General features: G+C 35.2%; 1 protein-coding gene across 1 annotated transcript; it reads left to right on the top strand.

The window, feature by feature from the left end:
* The first annotated feature begins 18,218 nt into the window (after positions 1-18,218).
* Positions 18,219-19,042, top strand: LOC127137403 (uncharacterized). The gene is made up of 2 exons (XM_051063868.1): positions 18,219-18,659; positions 18,776-19,042. The coding sequence occupies exons 1-2, from the start codon at positions 18,219-18,221 to the stop codon at positions 19,040-19,042; spliced, it is 708 nt and encodes a 235-aa protein (XP_050919825.1).
* Positions 19,043-25,574: the final 6,532 nt, after the last annotated feature.

The raw sequence follows: 25,574 nt of genomic DNA on the forward strand, positions 1-25,574 counted from the left end.
TTATCCGTCAATTGCCTCTTCATGGAGGTCTTTAGCACTGGTGCCTCCTCTTGGAGGTCTTTGGGCACAAAAGTAAACACACAAAAACATTGCCTCCTATTGAGGTCTTCCAGCTAAGAAAGCGGTAAAATGCTGGAAAGATGTAAAAGGGATCAAGAGATCTACCACACGGATAAAGATCCGAAGTAACAGCAACTAAAGAAACAAGAAACCCAGAGATCTCTCAGGCTAGCACCATCAAAGAAGACAAGTCAGCAAAGCAATCAGAATAAATCTCCAAATGGTATCCCACAAATAAAGTGGAATACCAAGCAAGTTATCTCTTCAAGAGTCATGTGAGGCCTCACAAAAACTCAACAAACACGTTAGAATAACAAGATGGGGTGTAATCATGAGTTGCACCAAACAAAAGAACCATAACAACAACAGCGTCAGGTAAACAGTGCACGGATGCAATAGAGAACATGTCACAACAAACACAAAACAGATTAGAGAGCGAACAGAAAAAACCAACTACTGTCATGATCGCTACTGCTTCGCTTAGCGAAGACTTAGCGAAGCTTCGCTACAGGTTCTCTTAGCGAAGTGCTAGCGAATGCCTACAGGTTCTGTGTTCTTCCTTGATAACAGTCCAATTTCAGAAAACCCTAAATCCTATGGTACCCATTTCAGAAACTAAGTGATTAAACATTCAAGGCATTGTTCTACACATTCATGCACATCTAAACCCACATGCAAAACCTAATGATACCCACTCTCCCAAATTCACCCATAATGTCTCATACTTCAGAAATTTCAAATTGAAAGCATAAAGTAATGGAAATAGGGCAAACCTGGTTGGAGAGATCGATTGAAATTGAAATGTAACGGTTAGGGTTTGCAATGCAACAATTAGGGTTTGTGTGAGATGGAAGTGAAAAGTGTGAGAGTCAGAGTGAGACTAAAATAATTTTAAATGGTTTTTTTTTTGGGCCCAAATGAGTGGCCCTCTGAAAACTAAATGGGTTTCTGCCACGCTCGCTACTGTCTTCGCCTAGCGAGCAGCTAGCGAATCATCTCGCTACTGTCTTTGCCTAGCGAGCAGCTAGCGAACATGACAGGATTTTGTTTTTTTCAAAACAGCATGCAAAGCACAATTCAGCAAGGTTCCATCAAACACTCCCAGACTTGGGTAAAAACATAGCTAGCGCTTACTCGCTAGGCGAGCATCCAGCGAGCAGGTTAGCAAGCAATTTCAGTAGCAACATCATCAAGGTTCGCTGGAGCGAAGGAGGAAGCGTGGGCTTCACCTAGCGAAACGAGCATGACAGTTCAGGAACAGACCTTTGTCCCTTCAAGATTAACGTTTTGAATGATGAATAGACCCCATTTGAACATGTCGGAAGTATCTCAAGTCAATCCCTAGCCATTTGACCCTCAGTTGACCAACAGTTGACTTTTGATTTCACAGTTGAATTTTGAACTGTATTGAGCCCATTAAGCTTGATCCTTTAAAGAAAACCTCTGAAAATGAAACCCTAGCTCCCAAGAGCTCTACACAACATCCATAAGACCTTCAAACCAAGAATGCATCTCAATCCTTGAGGAACCCTACTTTGACTTTGATACCCAGATGAATACAAACTTCCTTGAGTGTTGAAAAAAACCCTAGTTGATGCACAGTTTCCCTTGTGTTGACTGATCATTCAGATAGAACCCACAAAGTGACTTGGATGACATCCAAGCTTCTTGGAAGACAAACTCTTGGAGCTAATTATGATTGACATGATGAAATGCAATATGAAATGTTAAATGACTTAAAATGAATGCATGAATGAGGAGGGCAAATTTGAGGTGCTACACATATCACCTTGGAAGTAACACCCTTTCTAGTTACACTATCATCGTCTTCAACACCATTGACCTTCTTCTTGTAGCGTGACTCCCCACATCTCAGACACTCATTCAAGTTTTCATATACTTTCCTATATAATATAAAATCATTATGACATGTATGTATTTTGATATAATCCAATCCCATTGGACACAATATCTTCTTTGCCTCATAACTACAGTTAGATAACATGTTACCTTCGGGAAGCGTTTCTTGTAATAATTTGTAAGACCCCAATTTTGACCCTAAGATCCCTCATACTATCTCATCATTTGCATTGGCTTTGGGATCACACCTTGGTATCCTCACCACCCCTCTTTCATTGGGTTTGCATTGGGAGAGATCACCAAGCACATTTGATTGTATCATACTTTATTTTTCTTTGTTTACTAACTAGAATACTAAAAAATACGTCTATGTGTAGCTTTGTTTCTTTTGTAGGTGTGTGTGTGTCCATATATGTCCCCACCAAGTTTAAAACTAGGGTTTTAGACCCTCAGTGCAAGATATCAATCAAAGAAAGGTTCACAATGATTCAAAGCATCATATATGGATCCCCGTGTTCATTATCTGTTAATTTGGTGAAGAATTCATCAAGAGTTTGAAGCTTGTTTGTCAAGGAAGCCCTAATTCATCTAGGTATCTTGTGTGACTTCCTCAGCAAGTTTCTTCATCATTTGGTCAAATATTTCAAGGTATACTTAATTATATATCATCTCAAGCATATATTACTCTCCATGATCCCCAGAGATCAAAGGAACTTCAAGTTTGCAAGTTGGTTCAAAGAGGTAGACCATAGAAAGTCAACTGGTCAAAACTGGGGTTCCCTAGACCCTATCTCCTACAATTTTTATCATATGAAAATGATTCCAAAAGAAATGTTACTCTTTATGACAATCCAAACAAATTTCATGTTTACAAAAAAAAATTATTTTGCTTGTAAAGTCATTTTTTATGGTGAAAGATTATAGGTCTTTTTGTTTGTGCCCTAGTTAGGAGGTCAACTTTCAAGAACCATAACTTGCATAATTTTTATGATATGAATGTCATCCAAATTTAATGATCAAATTCAATATGTCCTCTCCAACTTTATTCTTTGGTAAATGACAATTTCTACTTTCAAGGGCATGTGCCAAGAGGAAACATTATAGGTCACTTTGGGCCATTACCATTGAACAAGCATTTTTCCTCAACTTCTAAAATCCATAACTACCTCATGCAAGATCAAAATGGTGTAAAATTTGTGACCAAATTTAAGATACATGAGAGAGCTCCAACTTTGGTGAAGAAACCATTTTCATTTGAATCTCATAGAAAAATTTATTCAAGGTGGAAGAAGTGATCATTTGCCTTTATACTTAGAAAATTTTCAACCATGTTTGATTTCTCCAACTTCCACCTCAAAATTCATCATGATTCATGTTCCAAATTAAAAAGTCTTAAACATCAAAGTTGTTCCCTTACATGTCATATTTCCAAAACATCCAAGATAACTTCATTTGGACATGAATTGAGGGACTTGCACATGGATTCTTCTCATGACTTGTTTTAGCAACTTTTGAACTCAATTTCCAATTACTATTGCATGGCTTCATGATATGATCTCAGCATGGTTTGTGCACGAATTTGGACTCAATGTAATCATCATTTTGGGCCTAATGCATGTCTATACACCCATGCACACAAGTTACTAAATTTGGCCAAGTTTTTAAAAGATGTGGAAAGCAACTCTCATGCTATAAATACATGGCCTTGTTGATCAGAAAAGGGATCCTGTTTTCCCAAGCATTGCACCATTGCACCATTGATCAGAAAAGGATAAACTTGAAGATTTCACTTGAAATCGAGTTTCAATTCTCATTCAGTTTTGGAATTGAAACTCCAAGAATCCAAGCCTTTCATTGATCCATTTCACTTCCTGCAAGCTAGTAGAGTCGAGCCAAAGCAAATTGGAAGCAAGATCAAGCTCAACTGAAGCAAACCGAAGGTGAAATTTTAGATTTTTCTCCTCTTCGATTCTTCCTCATTTTCCAACTATTTTGCTTGTTTTTTGGTTATCTGAAGTCCTACTAATGTAGGCAACAAGATTGAGTTGCTTTGAGATCAAATCGAAGCTACTCAGATCGTGTACCTCAAAATTCAAATCCTTGTATCTTTCAATATACTTGGAATTAGGAGAAATTGAGGTCATATTCGAGCTCCTAAGCATTTTTTCTTTAAAATAGTATGCTCATTTTTTATTTTAGTGGTGGTTGGTGGTGGACCAGTTAGGGCTCCGGTCCACCGGAGAAGATGACCGGAGCCCTAGCTCTGGTGGTGCGTTGACACCTTCCAAGCCTTTTGATCTTGTTCAAACATTTTAATCCTGAGCATCCATTCTGATTACCATGCTTGCAGCGCTTTGACTTTGACTTATGGTGGATTGTGCGCACGTGGCCATCAGATTTGCCACCTCAATTAATGAGGGAGATCTGATGGCCCTTATTTTTTCTATTTTCTTTTTAATTTCTGATGTTATGTTTAATCCTTTTATTTTGTTTAATTCATAGTAGTTTTATTTTTAATCCAAAAAATATGGGACTTTCACCAAAAATCTTTAAATATTTTTCTCTTCCATATTCTGAATTAAATTATTTTTTGATTAATTTTGATATTTTTCATGAATTAAATGATTTTCGACTTGTTTTTAAATGTTTTAAAATACTTCAGACTTTCCAAAAATTGTGATTTTTTTTGCCTAAGGTCCTTTGACCTTGTTTGACCTAGGATAAATCTCTTGGTCATTTATTTGGTGTTTTAAATGGACTTGAGGTTTTTTCCATTTTAAAATGTTTTTTAATTTGATTTTTAATTGAATAGTTATTTAAAATTTGTGTTGAGCCATTTAATTGGTCTTGTGATGTTTGACTTGTTGTTTGGCCTTGCTCATGGTTGATTTGACTTTTGTTTGACCAATACTATTTGATTTAGGAGATTGATGAAATGTACATTTCATCTCCCAAAATGAATGGATAGTATTGATCATATGAAATTCCTCCTATGATCAATTTGGGGTTTCTATCTCCTCTCCCCTCTTCATCTTCATCCTTATTCTTCCCCAGTCCATCATTGACCAATGAATTCTCTTCATGTCTAATGCTAGTTGATGACCTTGTGTTAGATGAATCAAAATAAGCCTGATTGAGATAGGTCATTCCCATTTATTTTTGTGTGTGGTATGTTTAGGAGTTTGGTTCTTTTTAGCAAATCTCTAACATGCATTAACACCTATATTTTTACTGCCCGACCTCAGATAGTTGTGACTTCTATATAAGTCCAATTACGATTGCTTAACATAGAGCTAAATTTGTCCCATAAGTCATAGCATTCTAATAAGTGAGATTGTAAGTCTCTCATTCTTCACGGCATTATGTGAAAACTTGATCCTTTTTTCCATTCATGGGAGCTAGTGGCATACTTATTGATTTATCCAAGTTCGAGCTCTTCTCATGGATGATGTCTTGGTTCATGGATTCATACTTGTGAATGAGTGGTTGAGTGTTCTCCAAAGAATGACTTAAATAATTAAAACTCTTCACTAATATTTGACTAACCATTGACTAACTTTCTATCAATGTTTCTTTACTTTCAAGTCATTTACTTTATGCACTTTAAATTTCAAGTACCTTTATCATTCATTATCATTTACATTTCATGCAACTTGTTTATGTTTCAAGTCCTTTTAACTTTGCTCACTTGAGCCATATCTTATGATTGTAATACATTGTTTGCTTGTGATTTTGTTTTTGTGTGTGGTCTTAGGACCTTAAAACACCTAATAACAACAAAAACCTAAAAAGCATCTTGGTGGACTATTAGACTTTATCTGAACTTTTGGACTTAGAAGTAGGCAACTTCCTTGTGCTTTGAGGACTTGGCCAATGCCAATATCTGAGACCAAGTTATCTTTGATAATGCTTTTCATCTGATATAAGCCTGTAGTGCTCCTGATTCATCTGTTACCTTGTCTCTATGTTTGATTATATGTTGTTATTATTGTTTATGTCTGATGATTATTCTAAGTTTACCTCAAGGAAATAATTTCATATGATACATTGGAAGACATTGAAGGCTGCTAGCTATTGGAAGTGCTTACTTGGATATTATTGTTATCTTTATTTGATACCTTGGTCTTCATGATTAATTGCTTGGATGTTTGCTTATGCTTGTTGCTTGCTAAAGTCCAAAGGAAAATGGGTTTCTATATGATATTCTTGTCTTGTAGATTGCATCCCATTGGTCAGATATTTTTAACTCTTAACTTTTAATTTTTATCTAGGGTAGCCTCTTCATATACTTCCACTTCTTTAATTTCAAATCTCTCCCTCTTTTCAAAACCTTCTTTGTTTGTATTTTCAACTTAGACATGTTTTAATGATTAGAAACTTTGGCCTTATGCCCTTGGATTTTTAAACCCTTTCGTAAATCAAACTTGTGAATGAACTAAATCATATTGACCTTAATTTCAAAAACACAAAAAGAACTAACAACCTCATTCAAATCTTTGAACTTTTTTTAATCTCTTGATTAAAATCAATTCACAAACTTCTTTTAAATTTTTACCATGAACTACGGGGTTTTAATCCCTCATTTTTATGTTGGTACGTAGGCATAAGACCGAAGGTCTTGTCAAACACAAAAAAAAAATTAATGAATTCTTTTCTCATCCCTCACTTTATATTTTTATCAAACATCTTTCTAACTAAAAAACACTTGCACACAAAAAAAGGGCTCCTTAGGAGTACCTATGACACTTTGGTGTTGACACCTTTTCTCTGTGTAACCAACCCCCTTACCTGTAATCTCTGGAATTTTATTAGTTTTGATTTAAAAACTTCTTATCTTTGGGTTTTGTTTGTACTTTTGCCATTTTCCTTTGGAAACAATAAAAGCGCGACGGTGACTCTGGTTTTATTGACGTCAAGTTTACCCATAGCTTGATGGTCATAAATTTACCGCTACACAATTTAAGCAATTCAGTGAAACTTTTATCTGTCCACCCACCTTTTGCCTTAAGATTAAACATTCTTAATACAACTGGAAATATTGTAAAACCTTTGCATCCCGAATACAATGACTCTTCCATGTCTTTTTGCAAAGTATCTACCACATTAGAATTCTTGAAAGCATCTACCCCAATATCATGAATCATGTCTTCTAGAGTATTATTCATAAATTCATTATCATCTTCAGTTGTATGTGAAAGAGGTCTTTTTTTATCACTTCACCATGCCATACCCATTTCGTGTAATTTTGAATAGTTCCTTCAGAACCTAAATGATTGAATATTTCATCCTTTGGATGTTTGTGCATATTTCAGCAAATTTTACAAGGACACCAAAAAATCCTCTTCTCCTTAGAAAGGTTTTTTTCCCGAAAAATAAAGAAATTGAATCACTCTATTTTCATACTCTTTACTTAATCTATTGGCTTTCATCCAACTACGATCTATAATCACATACAACTTCAAAAAAAAAGTACACAACCAACAATAACTACCAGAACAACAACAAATACCATAACAACATTATAATAAACAATATAAGTCTCAAAAACTATAATAACAACAACAACCACCACATACAGAAATAACATCAATGAAGGAACGATAACAACAATAATAGCAACCTCAACAACAACAACGACGACCTACAGCTACAACATTAACGACGGAAATAACAACAACAATAATGGAGAATTTGTACATATAGGAAATATGATGAAAGACTCAATGAAGAAGAATTCGAGCTTACTTCCTCCTCGGAGAAGAAGGGTGGTGGTTCTAAGTCTTGGGAAATCCTTCATTTGTTGGAGAAGAATGTGTTCTTTTGTTCGCTAGGGCACAAAAAGTGAATGAGACAAAATATTATAATTCTGAAGGAATAAAAATTGTTTTTAGAGTTTTTATCTCGGTTTTCTTCAACAACCGAAGGATAATATCCGACGTAAAATGTATAAAAAATAAAGGCCCCTTTTAGTTGTAAATAAAACATAAAATTGTAGAAGCCGGGAATCGAAGCTCAAACACTAAACAACATTTTACGTCAATTTTTTTAGAAAGCCGAGGTGAAAGATAAAGTTTCTTAAAATATAATATATGGCATGTTCCACGTCATTTGACCTCGGTTTTTCAATAACTGAGGTGAAAGCTTCGTCATGAAGTATAGTATTTGTAGTAGTGGATAACACTAGCGCGATAAGCCTCACTATGAATCTGGTACTCCACTCACGAACTAAACATATAGAAATTCAGAACCATTTTATTAGAGATCATGTTGAAAAAGGAGATATTATTTTTGAATACGTTGGTATGAAAAAATCAGATTGCTGACATATTTACAAAACTATTATCATCATAGCCTTTTCATAAAATTTGTAGAGAAATGTGAATCTTGGATTCCTTGTGATTTAAATAGATTGGGATTTATGTTTAGTTTCTTTTACTATTTTTATTTTGTTATTCATTAACACTCTCTTGTAGCAAATTATAATTTCACCAACTTTATTGGTATGTCTTTATAACTCTTGTATCTACTTATATCATTGTATGTATGTTTGCTATGTGTATGTTCATTGGTTTGCTTATTACATTCATTATCTTACTCATTTATCTCTAGCATGCTTATGATTGTTTTTCTTTGCATTTAAAGTCTTGTTAAATGTGTGTTATTAGTTATATGCATTTGACCACTCATATACTTGTTCATGCATTATTTAATCTTTTATTCAGAGTAGTTGTGATCACTTAATAATCTTTTGTTAATATGTTGTTGCATGTCTATTTGCATGTTTGTTGCATTTAACATGTCTATCTTCGTGCTATGTATTCAATATCTGACGTTGCATATTCTTCTTAGCTCCTTAGCTCATATGCTCATATGGAATTTATCTTTTACGTTGTTGGTAATTTGGAATTTAGACTCATTACCATCTATATATATTTGATCTTGTCAAAGGGGGAGAAGTTATAATGTGAGTCTAGATTTGTTTTATGCATTTTATGATGTTGTGTTTGTGCAATGTTTCAGGGGGAGCACAAGCACTTGTTTGTTTTGGCTCAAAGTCGAGTCAATTCTAAGTGAAAGCTTGCCAAGCATAAATAAAGGTGAGATTGAAGTTGCATGTCTCTAATACATCAAGGGGGAGAACCCCAATACGATTTTGTTGCATGTATCTTAAGTTTTCGTTTGATGACTATTGTTTATTGAGTTTTCTCTTCAATTGTACATCTTTTTATTAAGTTTTGAATCTAAACATTTTAGCATGCATAGTTCAAGTGTTTATTTTTTAGTATGATCCTTATGTATTAAGTCAATTGGTTAAGTTAATGGAACAAGAACCATATTTGATGTTGGTTCAAGTTATGTGTCAAGTGGAATCTCAAACTATTTTGAAATACTTGAAAATTAAGATTTCATGTGTGTGACTCAGGTCACTCGTAAACCATGATTAAAATCAATTTAGACAAAGGGAAACATGAAGGTTTTTTCATATGTGACTCAAATCACGATTTACTTGATTCGAATCATGTAACACTGTGACTCGAATTACAGGTTGCACCTGATTCAAATCACACAATTCCTGTTAGCCACTGTCCATTTTGATTCGAATCACCACTTACACTTGACTCAAATCACGTTGTTTCTCACATTTCCCTATTGGCTACTGTCCAATTTTATTAGAATTACAATTTATACATGAGTCAAATTATGAACCTTCATAACTCGAATCACAATTATAACATGACTCAAATCACAAGAAAAATGACTTACTTCCTTATGTTGATCTTATTTCGTCCTACTTGCTCGTTTGACTCGAATCACCAAATACTCTTGACTTGAATCAAACAATATTTTTTCATGTTGTTTTTCTGCTTTATCTCCAGCATCTATAAATAACTTTTGTTACTTAAAATCAAATAGATTTTACTAAACAAAAATTTCATAGATTTCAATCGAATATTTTGAAGTTAATCATAAGTAAGGGTTATTACCACTTCAATTCTTTCTGATTTTCAAACTACTTGTTCTAAAGTTTTTGGGACACTTTAAAATGAATTTCTTTCATCTTTAACCTCTAGTTTGGATTCAGATCTTGATATAAAGATTTGTAATTATTGAGGGAGACATGTCTTTAAACTAACATTTCTTGAAGGATGTGTATAAAAAATTCTGAGGCTTGCAAGATTGTGGTTATATGATTGGTTGTGACAATTTCTCAGCATTATAATGGGTTATGTGATTGTATGAACTCATGTAATTTTTGTCAAAACATAGTTAAATAACATCTTTCAACAAATAAGAGATTTATCTTCTCATCACTCACACACACACACACACATACACTCACACACACATATACACGCACACGCGCACACGCACACACTCGTACATATGCACACACGCACACACATATACGCACATATACATACACACACAGGCACACACACATACATGTAAGAACAAGATTCTATGTCTACAATTCATCTCTAAGATTTTGATGATGACAAAGGATGAAACAAATTGGTACCCTAACATAATTTATCTAAGTGTGCAGGACTCTAATAAAAAAAGGGTCAGATAGACATACATCTGATATTCACTTAAGTCCAGAATGACCACTTAGAAGTTAGTCAAGCAGAGATTCTGACTCTAAACAAAAGACAACGCACAAAGTTCTACATAGAGAGAAGAATCAGACGCTCTGAATTTGAACAGTGCACTCAAGGATCTGATGATATTACACTCTGGAGAAATCACTGTAAAAAAGAAATCAAGAACCTCTGAAATCAATCAACCTTCAGCAACTATCTGAAGATACACACGCTGAACAAGAACATCTGAGCTTCGCGTACTCTGACTCAGAATAATGAAGTCTTAGCTGCGAAGTCTTCCGTGTTTGGTAGAAATATATTTTTGGAAGAGAATTAACGCGCTCCAAATTTCTATGGAAAGGACAAAGAGATTAATGACATCAAAAGTCCATCATTGCCAAGATATCCATGTTTGCCTCAACTAACGGTCTCTTTATCACATCTATATAAAGGTTGTATCATCTTCATACAAGATAACAAAGTAGACAAGAATACTGCAAACAATTCATAAATCCCTTTCATTCTTGTTCATTTTTTTCACATGAGTTGTTGCTCTAAGTGTGAAATATCTCTGTTCTTATATTGTGTAACTATTGCTTATCTAGAAGCACTAAGCATATTACTGTATTTTTTCATTACTTGCTGAATATTCCTCAAGTGACTTGTGAAGTATGTAAACTTGAGAGGGCTAAGAGATCTTTATCTTCTTAGATGCTCTTTGTTGTAATCTTTCAAGATTAGTGGATTAAGTCCTTGTTAAAGGCGAAATCACCTTAGCCAGGTGGACTGGAGTAGCTTTGAATTTCAAGCGAACCAGGATAAACTTCTATGTCGTTAGCCTTACTTTTCGCGTGTGTTTTATTTGCAATAGTTTTTATTATCTGTGAAAATAATTCAAACCCCCCTTTCTTGTTTTTCTCTACCTTCAATTGGTATCAGAGCTTCGACTCTGTTATTGATTTTCTAATCAAACACTTAACAGTGTAGAGAGATCCAGCGTGAGAAAAACACTATGGCCAACACCAATGAAAGAGACAGTTATAATGCCAAACCTCTAGTATTTGATGGAGAAAATTTTGATTATTAGAAAGATAGAATCGAAAGTTTCTTTCTGGGTTATGATGCTGACCTATGGGACATAGTTACTATTGGCTATGTACCTCCTGTATTTGATACCGGTATTGCTATTTCCAGAAACAAAATGATAGATGACCATAAGCGTGACTTCAAAAATCACCACAAAGCTAGAACAATATTGATGAATTTCATTTCTTACAATGAATATGAAAAGATCACCAACAGGGTAACCGCCAAAGAAATACTTGACTCCCTAAAGATGACCCCACAAAGGCAACTCACAAGTTAAAGAAACAAAGGCTTTGGCTCTAATTCAGAAATATGAAGCTTTCAAGATGGAGGACGATGAAGCTATAAAGGTAATGTTTTATAGATTCCAACTTTAATTGAAGGACTCAAGGTTCTGGATAAAGGCTACACAACTGCAGATCATGTCAAAAAGATTATCAGAAGCTTGCCAAAGAAGTGGAGACCTATGGTCACTGCATTAAAACTATCAAAAGATATGAATAAAATAAGCTTGGAAGAACTCGCCAGCTCCCTCAGGAGTCACGAGATAGAACTTGAGGAAGATGAGCCCCAAAAGAAAAGAAAATTTGTAGCTCTGAAGTCCAAATATGAGAACATAAACCAGAAAGGAACAAAGCCCTTCAAGCTGAAAAAGATAATGAGGACTCTGAAAAAGTTGATTATGATGATGAAGAAGAGTTATCCCTTCTAACCAGAAGAGTAAAACAACTCTGGAGAAAAAGGAATAACAACTTCAGAAGACCAAGACCCAAGGGAGATCGCTCAGAATCAACTTCTAGAGGCAAATCAAACAAAGAGGTAACATGCTATGAATGTAAAAAACTAGGTCACTATAGAAACGAATGCCCAAAGCTTAAGAAAGAAATCTCCATAAGAGAAGGATTTAAGAAAAGTTCCTTCAAAACTAAGAAGGGACTCATGGCCACCTGGGATGACTCTGAATCTAATGCCTCAGAATCAAACTCTGAAAAAGAACAGGCAAATGTGGCATTCATGGCTACCACATCTAGAAGCTCATCAGAAAGAGAATCTGATCCTGAAGAGGTATTTTCTGATATTTCTCGCTCTGACCTTGAATCTTGCTTATCTGAATCTCTAAGCTCATATCAGAAACTTCAACAAAAGTTTAAAGCATTAAAAAAGGTTCTTGAAGGAACCATTGAAGAATGTGATAAAATTGAGATAAAAGTTTTTGAATTAAAAGATGACATTCTGATTTTGGAAAGAGAAAAAGAATCTTCAAATAAACAATGTTTAAAACTTGAAGAAGCTTTATCTCAAGCCCCACAAGCTTCTAACACAATTATATATGAATATGAAAAGGCTTTTCAAAAGTTTCTGAAAAATGGGATAGAAAGAAGCAGAATGACCTCTATGATTTATGGAGTTAGTCAAAATAAGAAAAGAGGAATAAGATATGATTCTTATGAAGACAAACGCATATCTTTTGGAGATGATAAACCTAAATCCCCATTTTCTTATCACTACACACATGCACAAACACAAAACTTTACTAATGCTAGAAAACCGAAAGTTTAAAGAAACTCTGGGAGAACTAATCACAAAGGACCCAAAAGATTCAGGGTACCAAAGGATAAAATAGTTTATGTTGCAGATATCTTATGCAGCAAAGTTAAGACACAAATCATGGTACCTGGATTCTGGATGCTCGCGACACATGACGGGAAGAAATCATATGTTCCAAAGCCTGGAACTTAAAGATGCTGGCTTCGTAGGTTTCAGAGGAAATCAGGAAGTAAGAATCAGAGGCTCCAGAACTATTGGTAATAAATCTCTTCCTTCTATATATGATGTTCTCTATGTAGAAGGATTAATGCATAACCTGTTATCAATAAGTCAATTAAGTGATAATGGTTATGATATAATCTTCAATCAAAAAACATGTAAAGCAATTAATCAGAACAATGGAACATTTCTTTTCACTGGCAAAAGGAAAAACAACATTTACAAAATTAATCTTTCATATCTAAAAGATCAAAATGTAAAATGTTTAATGTCTGTAAATGAATAGCAATGGGTATGGCATAGACGCTTGAGTCACATTAGCATGGGAAGGATTTCTTAGCTAAATAAACTCGAGTTAGTCAGAGGTCTACCTAAACTGAAGTCTCTTCACATGCTCTGTGTGAGGCATGTTAGAAAGGAAAATTTTCAAAAACTTCTTTTAAAAAGAAAAATGTTATTTCTACCTCTAAGCCTCTGGAACTTCTTCACGTTGACTTGTTTGGACCTGTTAAGACAACTTCAGTCAATGGAAAGAAGTATGGACTGGTCATTGTTGATGATTTTAGTCGTTGGACATGGGTAAAATTTCTAAAGCACAAGAATGAGTCACACTCTGTATTCACTAGCTTCTGTTCTAAAGTGCAAAACGAATTTGAGTCTAAAATCATCAGAGTCAGAAGTGGTCATGGTGGCGAATTCGAAAATAAGTTTTTTGAGGAACTTTTTGATTCAAATGGAATATCCCATGATTTCTCCTGTCCTAGAACTCCACAACAAAATGGGGTTGTAGAAAGGAAGAATACGACAAATATGGCTAAGCACTTTTGGGCTGAAGTAGTAAATACAACGTGCTATATTCAGAATAGAATCTCTGTAAGACCTATTCTGGAGACGACTCCTTGTGAACTGTGTAAGGAAAGAAAACCCAACATTTCTTACTTTCATCCTTTTGGATGCTCCTGTTTTATTCTTAATACTAAAGAACATCTGAACAAGTTTGATTCAAAAGCACAAAAAGGTATTATGTTAGGATACTCAGAGCACTCTAAGGGCTATAGAGTGTACAATACAGAAACCAGAATTATGGAAGAATCAATACATGTCAGATTTGATGATAAGCTTGACTCTGAAAAGTCAAAGCTAGTTGAAAAACTTGCAGATCTGGAGATAACTCTTGCAGGTTCTGACGAAAAGACTAAAGAATATGAGGAAGCTGAAAAGCAAAATCCAGAAACAACTGAAATCTCAACTATACAGAAAAGATCAAGAAATCGTCCAAACATCTTTGAAGATTTGATTCTGGGAAACAAGGATGAACCTGTCAGAACAAGGTCTACATTCAAAGTATCCGAAGAACCCCCTCTGGGATTAATGTCCCTAATAGAGCCTACTTCCTATGATGAGGCACTTCAAGACAATGACTGGATTTTGTCAATGGAAGAAGAACTTGATCAATTTGCAAAGAATGACATTTGGGATCTGGTACCAAGGCTAAAAGGAACCCACGTTATTGGAACAAGATGGGTATTCAAAAACAAACTAAATGAAAAGGGAGAAGTAGTCAGAAACAAAGCACGATTGGTAGCATAAGGTTACAATCAACAAGAAAGCATTGACTACAACGATACCTTTGCTCCAGTCTCCAGGTTAGAATCCATTCGCTTACTTGTATCATTCATTGTGAATCATTCCATCAAATTATATCAGATGGACGTCAAAAGCGCATTTCTAAATGGTTATATCTCAAAAGAAGTGTACGTTCACCAACCTCCAGGTTTTGAAAACCCTAAATGTCCAGAACATGTTTTTAAATTGAAAAAATCTCCGTATGGTCTAAAACAAGCTCGTAGAGCTTGGTATGAAAGACTAAGCACCTTTCTTCTAGAACATGATTTTATTAGAGGAAAGGCTGACTCTACACTCTTCTGTAAAAACATTAGAAATGATCTCATGATATGTCAGATATACGTTGATGATATAATTTTTGATTCAACTAACCCCTTTGTTTGTCAAGAATTCTCTGAGTTAATGCAAGCAGAATTTGAAATGAGTTTGATGCAAGAACTAAAATTCTTTCTGGGAATTCAAATCAACCAAGCTTTAGAAGCCACATACGTATACCAAATTAAATACATAAAAGACATTCTGAAGAAATTTGAAATGTCAGAATGCAAACCAGCAAAGACACCCATGCATCTAACCTGCATTATAGAAAAAGAAGAAGTAAGTCAAAAGGTTTGTCAGAAGCTCTATCGTGGTATGATAGGCTTTCTTCTCTATCTGACGGCTACACAGTCAGATATTCTTTTCAATGTATGTCTTTATGCCAGATTCCAATCAGACCCAATGGAATCTCATCTAACAGCAATTAAGAGAATCCTATGGTATCTGAAAGGAACACCTAACCTTGGCCTGATGTATGAGAAAACATCAGAGTATAGGCTTTCTGGATATTGTGATATAGATTATGCTGGAGACAGAGTGGAACGTAAAAGCATATATGGAAACTATCAGTTCTTGGGGAACAATCTTATATATTGGGCCAGTAAAAGACAGTCAACCATTGCACTCTCTACTACAGAAGCGGAATATATATCAACTTCATTATGCATTACTCAGATGCTCTGGATGAAGAATCAACTAGAAGATCTTTATATGAGAGTAGCGTTCATATCTTCTATGATAATACTGCTGCCATATGTTTAAGTAAGAACTCTATTCTACATTCTAGAGCAAATCACATAGAAATAAAACATCATTTTATCAGAGACTATGTTCAGAAAGGGGTAACTTCTTTAAAATTCATAGATACAAACCACCAATGGGCTGATATCTTCACAAAAACCCTTGCTGAAGATAGATTCTCATTCATTCTGAAACATTTAAAAATTGAAAATTGCCCAGAATGAATCAAACTTGTGCTTCTCTGAAATAGCAAAATAGGATCTAAACTTAACATCTGGTGTCTGAATCTGACTCTGATATTTCTACCAGTTAGAAGTTATCCGAATCAGAAATCCTCAAGATCCAATCTCTTGGTATTCTTGAAGATCAGATAGATCAACATGTGGTCTCTCTTACGTCTGACTTTAGATCTTCTAGACAACTGTCTAGCACAAAACTCAAGAGACAGACCTTTGAGATTTTCTCGAGCAATATGCTGATTTGTAGATTAGACATCCATCATTAGTTGTAATCAATTCCTCCCCTAGCGTGTCAACTCTTTTTCTGTGCCATCATTAATTTATTGTTCCTTTTTCCATCTAACACTGTCGTTTTGCATGCCTAAACTTATGTATATTTCGTTACCACATTTCACACTTTCACACTTTTCACTCACATCCTACACAAACCTTTGTTTTCTCTCTCTCTCTCTCTCTCTCTCTCTCTCTCTCTCTCTCTCTCTCTCTCTCTCTCTCTCTCTCAAGCACTATCAGCATCTTCAAGTGTTCTTCAGCAACTTCATCTTCTTCATGGATTTCCAACAACAATCTGTTTACAACTACTAACAAAAAATAGAATCAACGGAACAACCTCCAAACTCTTCCCAACAAACCACTACAACAACTGCTGCTATTTCTACCCCCATCTACATTTTGAATCGTGAACCCCACATTAATCTTGCCATTCCGTTTGACAAGCTAGAAGTACTTTGGGAATCGTTGGTTAATTTTGAGAACATGAAAAGGAATGGAATCGACCTCATTGAAGAACTTAGAAAGCAAGGGTGGGAAAACTACTTTCAAAGGCTCTATGGTCCTATCTACACATATTTGGTCAAAGAATTCTGGAGATTTGCAGATTCAAACGACCACTACACTGTGTCCTATGTTCTGGGGGTGAAGATCGTCATCATCAAAAAATCCATTGCTACCCTTCTAAACATGGAGAAGACAGGGGGAAGACGCATTTACAACATTAACCCTAGGGCAAGATACATGTCCTTGGAGATTGTCCCAACCATTTTCAAGAAGAACACTGAGGGAAATTCGTCCAAGAACAAGGAACTTCACCAGAACCTAAGAGTCTGGCTGAAGATCATTCTGGGGACTATTTATCACCATCCAGCGTCCAACTTGTCAGACTACATCAACACTAACCAAAAGTGTATCCTCTACTGCCTCCATAAAGGGCTCAAGCTGAATCTGCCAGCTTTGCTTTTCAAATACCTGAGGGACTCCGTCAGAGACACCAGGAACAACATGAAGCCCAAAACACACATCCCTCTAGAAAGGCTGATATCTGACATTCTAATAGAAAGCGGATTGGTGGATCATCTAATTCATCACAATCTGATGGAGGATGTAACAGTTGACACTGGAAGGCCTCTGAACTCCATAAACCTCAAGAGCATGGGAATAATAAAGAAGATTCTGGTCAAGCTCTCCTTAGACACCTCTTGGGAAGCCTTGAAAGATCAGAGGAAGATACCCAATGGTCTCTACCTCTTCTCAAAGATAGATCCTCTAGAGGTTGTTGCGTATTATCTACAGGATCTGACCAACCAAGGAGTCGATATCTCAGACTTCTCTGTGGACTAGCTACCTGAGCATCCACCAAACTTCATGAAGAGACAACGATAGCCCTCCGAGAAGTCGAATAAAGATAAGAGAGAAAAGCTGGGGGAACCTTCTGTATCAAGACCACCTATGCCTCTGGTATCCTCCTCCTCATCTCCAAGTAAGTCTCTGCCTCCTTACTCTCCGTCTTTACATTTAAGGCAACTAGCTTCTTCCCTTCCTCAAACCTCACCCATTTTCACACCCTCTGAACCCTCACCCTCCACCATTAAACCCTCTGAAACACATACTTCTAACATACCATCGCCCCCTTCAAAAATTTAACCTCACCATCACCACTATGCCCATATCTGAAGCCCAAATGTTCAATGAACCCATATCACCACCTTCCTCAACACCTTCATCCCCACCTTACTATACCATCTCCTCCGACTCTGAGCCATCTGACCCACAATCTCCCACTCTGGCTCAACTTCAGGCTCGTGCCCTCTTTACACACAACCAACCTGAACCAGAAACAAACATTCCATCACCCTCTGAACAACCACCAACACCTCCATTTGAACCTCACAACGAAACTCCCTCTGAAAACCCCATCATCCATAACTTTAAACCTCCCATTGAAACCACCCCCTCAACACCAACACCTACATCTCCTATCCCTAAACCAAAACCTACCTTTCCCACCCTGGAAGAAGCAGTAACCTTATTTGTTGAGTCTTTAGTGGAAAAGATTAGATCATTATCTGAAAACTCTAGTATCAGTGACGATCCCTCTATAGTAAGGATTCACTGAACAGAGTGATCAGATGGATAACCTCTAAGGCTTTCAAGCTGAAAGGCCTCTCTGAACAAGTCTGAAACGACTTCATCAGAGAAGCTGGAGAGAGGTTGCAGGCACGTCTGGCCAGAGAGGCAGAAGAGAAGGCCAGAAGAGAAGTCGAAGAGAAGGCTCGTCTGAAAGAAGAACAAAGAGCAAGAGAAGCTGCAGAGAAGGTTGTTGCTGCTGCTAAAGCTGAAGCAAAAGAAAAGGCTAATGCTGAAGAAGAAGCACACATAGCTGCAGAAGAAGCTGCTAAGGCAAGGAATGATGCTCTGACTCGGGGGGAGCAATCTCACTCTGACTTTGCTCTTCTAGTGTTGAAGACTTTGGAAGAGCTATAAAAGGAGCAGCAAATCGTAAGAGCTAGACTGGATCAACAAGACTTTGTCAACTCCAACATTCAGAACCTGCTGACTCAGCTGCTTTAAAGGATGCCACCACCTTCGAACCCTTAGGCACTTAGGATTTGTTTTGTTGTTTTTCTCTACTTGCCTATCTGATATGTACTCTCAAAGTTTTTTCTCTCTCTGCTCTTAATAGCTAATCATCTTATCTGTATTTCTATTTCCTATATGAATCTTATTTTGCCTACTCTATATTTTCTTTTTGCTAAGTCTTTTTGAGTCTGAAAAAAAGGGGGAGAATAAAAATAGCTCTGATGAAATAATATTTAAGCCTCTTGCTGCACTGCGCACATTTAAAACTCTTATGAGATTCTAAGATATGCAGGAAGTATCTAAGGTAAAAACTGGCTGCTACGCAAGGAGATCTGATAAGAACATCTAAAATTTATTATGATCTATCTCAGAAGGAGTCGTCACTTATCTGACTCTGAGATAATTTTGCTTAAAATCCTTGTTGAAGTATCATTGTTTCATCATCACTCTGAGGTTTTTGTCATCATCAAAAGGGGGGAGAGTATAAGAACAAGATTCTATGTCTACAATTCATCTCTAAGGTTTTGATGATAACAAAGGATGAAACAAATTGGTACCCTAACATAATTTATCTAAGTGTTTAGGACTCTAATCGAAAAAGGGTTAGATAGACATACATCTGATATTCACGTAAGTCCATAATGACCACTTAGAAGTTAGTCAAGCAGAGATTCTGACTCTGAACAAAAGACAACACACAAAGTTCTACGTAGAGAGAAGAATCAGATGCTTTGAATCTGAATAGTGCACTCAAGGATCTGATGACGTTACACTCTGGAGAAATCACTATCAGAAAGACATCAAGAACCTCTGAATTCAATCAACCTTCAACAACCATTTGAAGATACACATGCTGAACAAGAACATCTGAGCTCTGCGTACTCTGAATCAGAACAATCAAGTCTTAGCTGCGAAGTCTTCCGTGTTTGGTAGGAATCTATTTTTGGAAGAGAATTAACGCACTCCAAATTGCTATGGAAAGGACAAAGAGATTAATGACATTAAAAGTCCATCATTGCTAAGATATCCATGTTTGCCTCAACTAACAATCTCTTTATCACATATATATAAAGGCTGGATCATCTTCATACAAGATAACGAAGCATACGAGAATACTGCAAACAATTCATAAATCTCTTTCATTCTTGTTCATTTTTGTTCACACGAGTTGTTGCTCTAAGTGTAAAATACCTCTGTTCTTATATTGTGTAACTACTGCTTATCTAGAAGCACTAAGCATATTACTGTATTTTTTCATTACTTGTTGAGTATTCCTCAAGTGACTTGTGAAGTCTGTAAACTTGAGAGGGCTAAGAGATCTTTATCTTCTTAGACGCTCTTTGTTGTAATCTTTCAAGATTAGTGGATTAAGTCCTTGTTAAAGGCGAAATCACCTTAGCCGGGTGGACTGGAGTAGCTTTGAATTTCAAGCGAACCAGGATAAACTTCTATGTTGTTAGCCTTACTTTTTGCGTGTGTTTTATTTGCAATAGTTTTTATTATCTGTGAAAATAACTCAAACCTCTCTTTCTTGTTTTTCTCTACCTTTAACATACAGACACACACACACACACACACAGAGAGAGAGAGAGAGAGAGAGAGAGAGAGAGAGAGAGAATCTTTCATCCTTTACAAATCAAGAGTCTCAACAAAAGATTACAAATGAGTTATAAGAAATTAGCTCAATAAGTTCTTAAGAACACTTCATAGTTTCTACCTATTTATGAGTCAATCTCTCATCCTCTCAATATATGAATCAATCAATCAATCCCAAAGTGTTAAGAAGAGTTTTCGAACCCTTAGATAACATATACATATTATCAAACTCTTAGAATAAGAAACTATAAGAAAGTATATTTCTAACTTTGTCTCACTAGAAAATCAACTCTCATTAAAAAATGACAGAAAATAGTCGACAACTATAACATCATAAATTAGTTATCTTGAAATTAACATATAACATTTACAACTTAGTTTCATAGGTGGTGCTCTGGAATGTTACACCACCTCAAAGCAATTTTTAAAATGGAACAAAAGAAAATAGATAGACTGGTGAAGTTACATGAAATCAATCGCATCCAAAATATAAAACATAAACGATTGTTGATAGCCTCTATCTTGCATTACCTACGTACTACACATGTACTTTTTTACATGCCAACCAAAGTACCTAGGGTGCGAACTAATTTTCATTGTGGGTTTCTTATACAAAGAAAGACATGGAAAGTTATACTTCTATAACTTTAATACTACTAGGCTTAACAAATATAAATTTTTCCTAAGGGTCTAGGCCTCATGAACAAGAGAATAATCTAAAGGCTCAGACCTAAAGATACTCCAGGGTTTGTGATACTTGATCACCATAAGATTTGGCTATCATATTCTTGTGAAGAGGATGTTCATAATGTATTATAGTTTGGTTTTGATGAAGAAAAAAGCCTATCTAAGTAGAAATATAAAAAAAGATAAAGATTGGAATCAAAGTATCAAGTTACATGAGCTGTGGAATTAAAGTGATTGGATGATTGACCAAGATACTTTAATGGCAATTCAAATGTTTATATAATCTTTAGATGCTTAAGAAACTTCATCTGATTATGCACTAAAGTTTTTCAATCATTCCTATTGCATACACTTTCATTTCATGAAGTTTCAAAGTGAAAAAAAATCTGGTTTTCTATGGATGCAATTAGTTGCAGAAATACTGCAACTGAATGCATTTTACCTATGTCTAAAATTTTTACACTTAATGCAACCAGTTACATAAAAGGTACAAACGATTGAATTTTGGGTTTGTCCAAGTCTTTTCAAATCATTTTCAGAAGTGTGATCGATTGATAAAATTGTGCAACATGTTCCATAGTCTAAAACTTTATGTCATAACTTTCATATCAGTAAGAAAAGTTTATGAGCAAATTAGATGTATTATGTTTAAATTGTTCACTATAAGGGAAGATTAATATCTATACATAAATTGATTCAAGCGAAACAACTCTTATCATATATTCATATTTGTTCAAAAGTTGTATTTAATCACCAAGTGTGCGGTGACTTGTTTTGTAAACAGAAAGTGGTGTGACTTCTAGTTTTTGTGATCATCAAAGTGTTTTGGAGATTTTTGTAAAATGTCATTTGAATTGGGGTGATTCAAAGTCCATCATAGGTTTGGTATTTGTGAAATCAAGGAAGTGGTTTGCTTTTTTGTTATTGTTAGAATATTGTAGAATGAGTCTTGGTGTGAGACTTGTACAAAGATCTAACAATAGTAAAAATCTCTCACAGGGTGTGAGGGGACTAGATGTATCCTTTGTTGATTAGGGGAACTAGTATATATCATTGTGATATTTATTTTTCTGCATTTAAATTTTGCATTTTCCTTCAAAGGTCATACACTTATTTTCGCAAAAAATAAGAACATAAGAACCATCACTTAAAAATTCTTAAGTACCGGAAAATCTAATTCACCCCCCCTTCTTGGATTGCACTCAATACTTACATTTGGCATTAGAGAAGTTATAGCAACTCGCTCTTTAGATCCAGAATATGGCTTCCACAAATCCATTTTTAGAGACAGTGGTAGTAACAACAAGCCTCATTGCTTTGTTGGAAAATACTATGACTTTTGGAAAATTCGAATGAAAATACATCTTGAGCACAAGGTAATGATATTTGGGATATTGTTGAAAACAATCCATTCATTCCAGCAAATGTCATCAACAATGAATAATGAGTAAAGGTAAAAGGCCCGTGGAATGAAGACGACCAAAAGAAAGTCCAATTTGATAAGAAAGCAAATAACATGCTTCAATTGACACTTGGAATGGATGAGTTCTTTCGCGTCTCTCAATGCAAAACAACAAAAGAAATATGGGATACCTTAGAAGTCACTCATGAATGAACAATGGAAGTGAAAAGATAAAAATTGAACATATTATCTTAAGAATACGAAATGTTCAAGCTGCAACCCCACAAATCAGTTCTTTACTTGCACATTCACACACTTGACTAATCACTTAATGGTTGGTAATACTTTTTCTAATGATGATATCAATCTTAAAATCTTAGACCTTTGACCAAAGAATGGCAACAGATAGTGACAATGATATCATAAAATAATAACATATCCAAAATAACTTCTGCAACATTATTTAGAAAACTCAAAGAGCATGAGATAGAACTTGAAAGATTGGAGAAACATGAAGTTCAAGTAAAGAACTCGAAAGATAATGCCTTAAAGATTAAAGTAAAAAATAATTATAACAATCAAGAGGATGAGTCCACTAATGATGAAGATGATGATCTAATTAAGAAATTTGAAAAATTCTTGAGAAAAGAAAGGACAAAGGAAATGAGTCTTAAAGAAGCACCAAGAAGGAAAGTTACTTGCTTTAATGTGGAAAAAGAGGACATGTCAAAGATGAATGTCTTACAATTCAAAAGAAGAATAAAGTCAAGAACAAGAAGGATAAAATACCAAAGAATGCATATGTAGCACATGATGATGATGAAATAAGTTCATCTTCAGACGAAGATCATGCAAATAAGGCATTGATGGCATCACATCATTTAAGTGATGAAGAGCATGAGATTAGTGATTCTGAAATTGATGATAAACCTTCGTATGATGAATTAAAAAGTACTTTAAATGAATTACATGATGAATATTTGAAACTTTTTAGAAAATGTTCAAAACAAAAGAAGCTTATTTTAAATATAGAAAGTGAGGCTAGTAACATAAAAATGGAGTTAAACTTAATAAAAAACTCAACATGCAATAATTGTTCACCTCTTAAATCTAAAATTGTTGAATTAAACCAAGTTTTAGAGAGAGAGAGAGAGAGGTATTTTAAATAAGTTTTTTAGTGTATTAGAAAAGATAAATGATCCCTCTATTTATAGAATAAAATATGGCTCAAATATGGAAGCAATCTATGAATTTTTAAGGTTGATAATAAATTAAGCCAATCACATGGTTGATTATGAAGTCCGAAAACATAAGGTTTTCAAAAGAGCCATTAATAATCAACTATTAACCCTAATAGTTGAATATGAGGCATTATAAAAGAGACAGTCGATTATGCCTAAGGGTTAATCGATTATAGTTTCACCACAAAGAACTTTTTTAGCTTTTAGGCAATTAGCTAGATACAAAAATAATTTTTTGGTGATTTTAATAAAAAGAGAGAGAGGCTTTCCAAGTAGTTGAGAGTGCGTGTGTGATTTACCTTAGTAAATTCAAGAGTTAGCTTATACCTTTACATATATAGATCACTCGGCACAGGCTCAACGAGCTTTCACATTGGCTCTATTTCACAACTCTAAATCTTCTAGTTCCTTACCAAATTATCTTTAACTTTAGAACTTTATTGAAACCTTGAATCTTTTTTTGACGAGGCTTGAGATAACTCTTTAAGATAGACAACATCACCAGACATATGCTTGATCAAAGATCTTCACTGACTCTACCGAATGCCGCTTAACATAAGGTGTTGTCTGTGAAAGATAAACTTTGACATCTCTATCTCCAAGCACCACAACTTGATCATCACAACAAATCTTTAATATCTTAAGCACATCTTGATCATCACAACATATGATACCTTGGTCTTTAAGCACCACCACTTGATCTTTAAGTACCACCACTTGATCACATTAAATGATAGTTTCATTTGTAAGCATCCAAACTACCAAACCTTGAACAAAAATTATGATGAAGACTTCTCTTAATCAGCGTTGTCAACATCAAAACCAAACGAGTTGTTGCAGATGTCCTACCTACAAGCATATAGATCTACAAGAAACTTTGTGAAAATTAGACTAGTATGAGAAATGTGAGGGTAAACAAGCAGACTCAAACATAAACACTCATATCAGAGGATGTCTACAACAAAAAAGATCTCTTGAAAGAGAAGCAGAGGTATTAAAATCTCACTATCCAAAAAACCTAGAAAATAGACGAGAGTAAGAAGAAAACATTAGCTTTATCCTCAAGAAGAATAAGCTGATTGCTTATGCATGTCTAATGCCAACGAGCAGAGATCACATTTGAGCTTAACCAAAAAATAGACCAACAAAACTCATAAGAAATAATGATGGTAGAAAGCAGAAAGAAGTTATGTTGTAGGTCGCTAATAACAAAAACATGATAAAATGTTGTTTTAGAAGCCTTTTTTATGTTCCTTATCCATTGAGGATCGTACAATCCATGGCGCACCACTAATGACTGGGATTTCATTGAACTTTTCTCAAAGTACTCGAGTACTCTAAAGAATAGGAAACATCATCACCAGTTAACGTAGAGACACAAACCAATCACTCATAGAGAAACATTATCTATTACAAGAAAAACATTAAACGATTTTGTTCCCAACTACATTGATGTCCCATCAAAGGCTTTCACCTTCCCAGACCAAGAAGCCAAACTAGGGCATGTATG

Source organism: Lathyrus oleraceus, chromosome 4 (assembly GCF_024323335.1).
Source record: "Lathyrus oleraceus cultivar Zhongwan6 chromosome 4, CAAS_Psat_ZW6_1.0, whole genome shotgun sequence".
Taxonomy (NCBI): domain Eukaryota; kingdom Viridiplantae; phylum Streptophyta; class Magnoliopsida; order Fabales; family Fabaceae; genus Lathyrus; species Lathyrus oleraceus.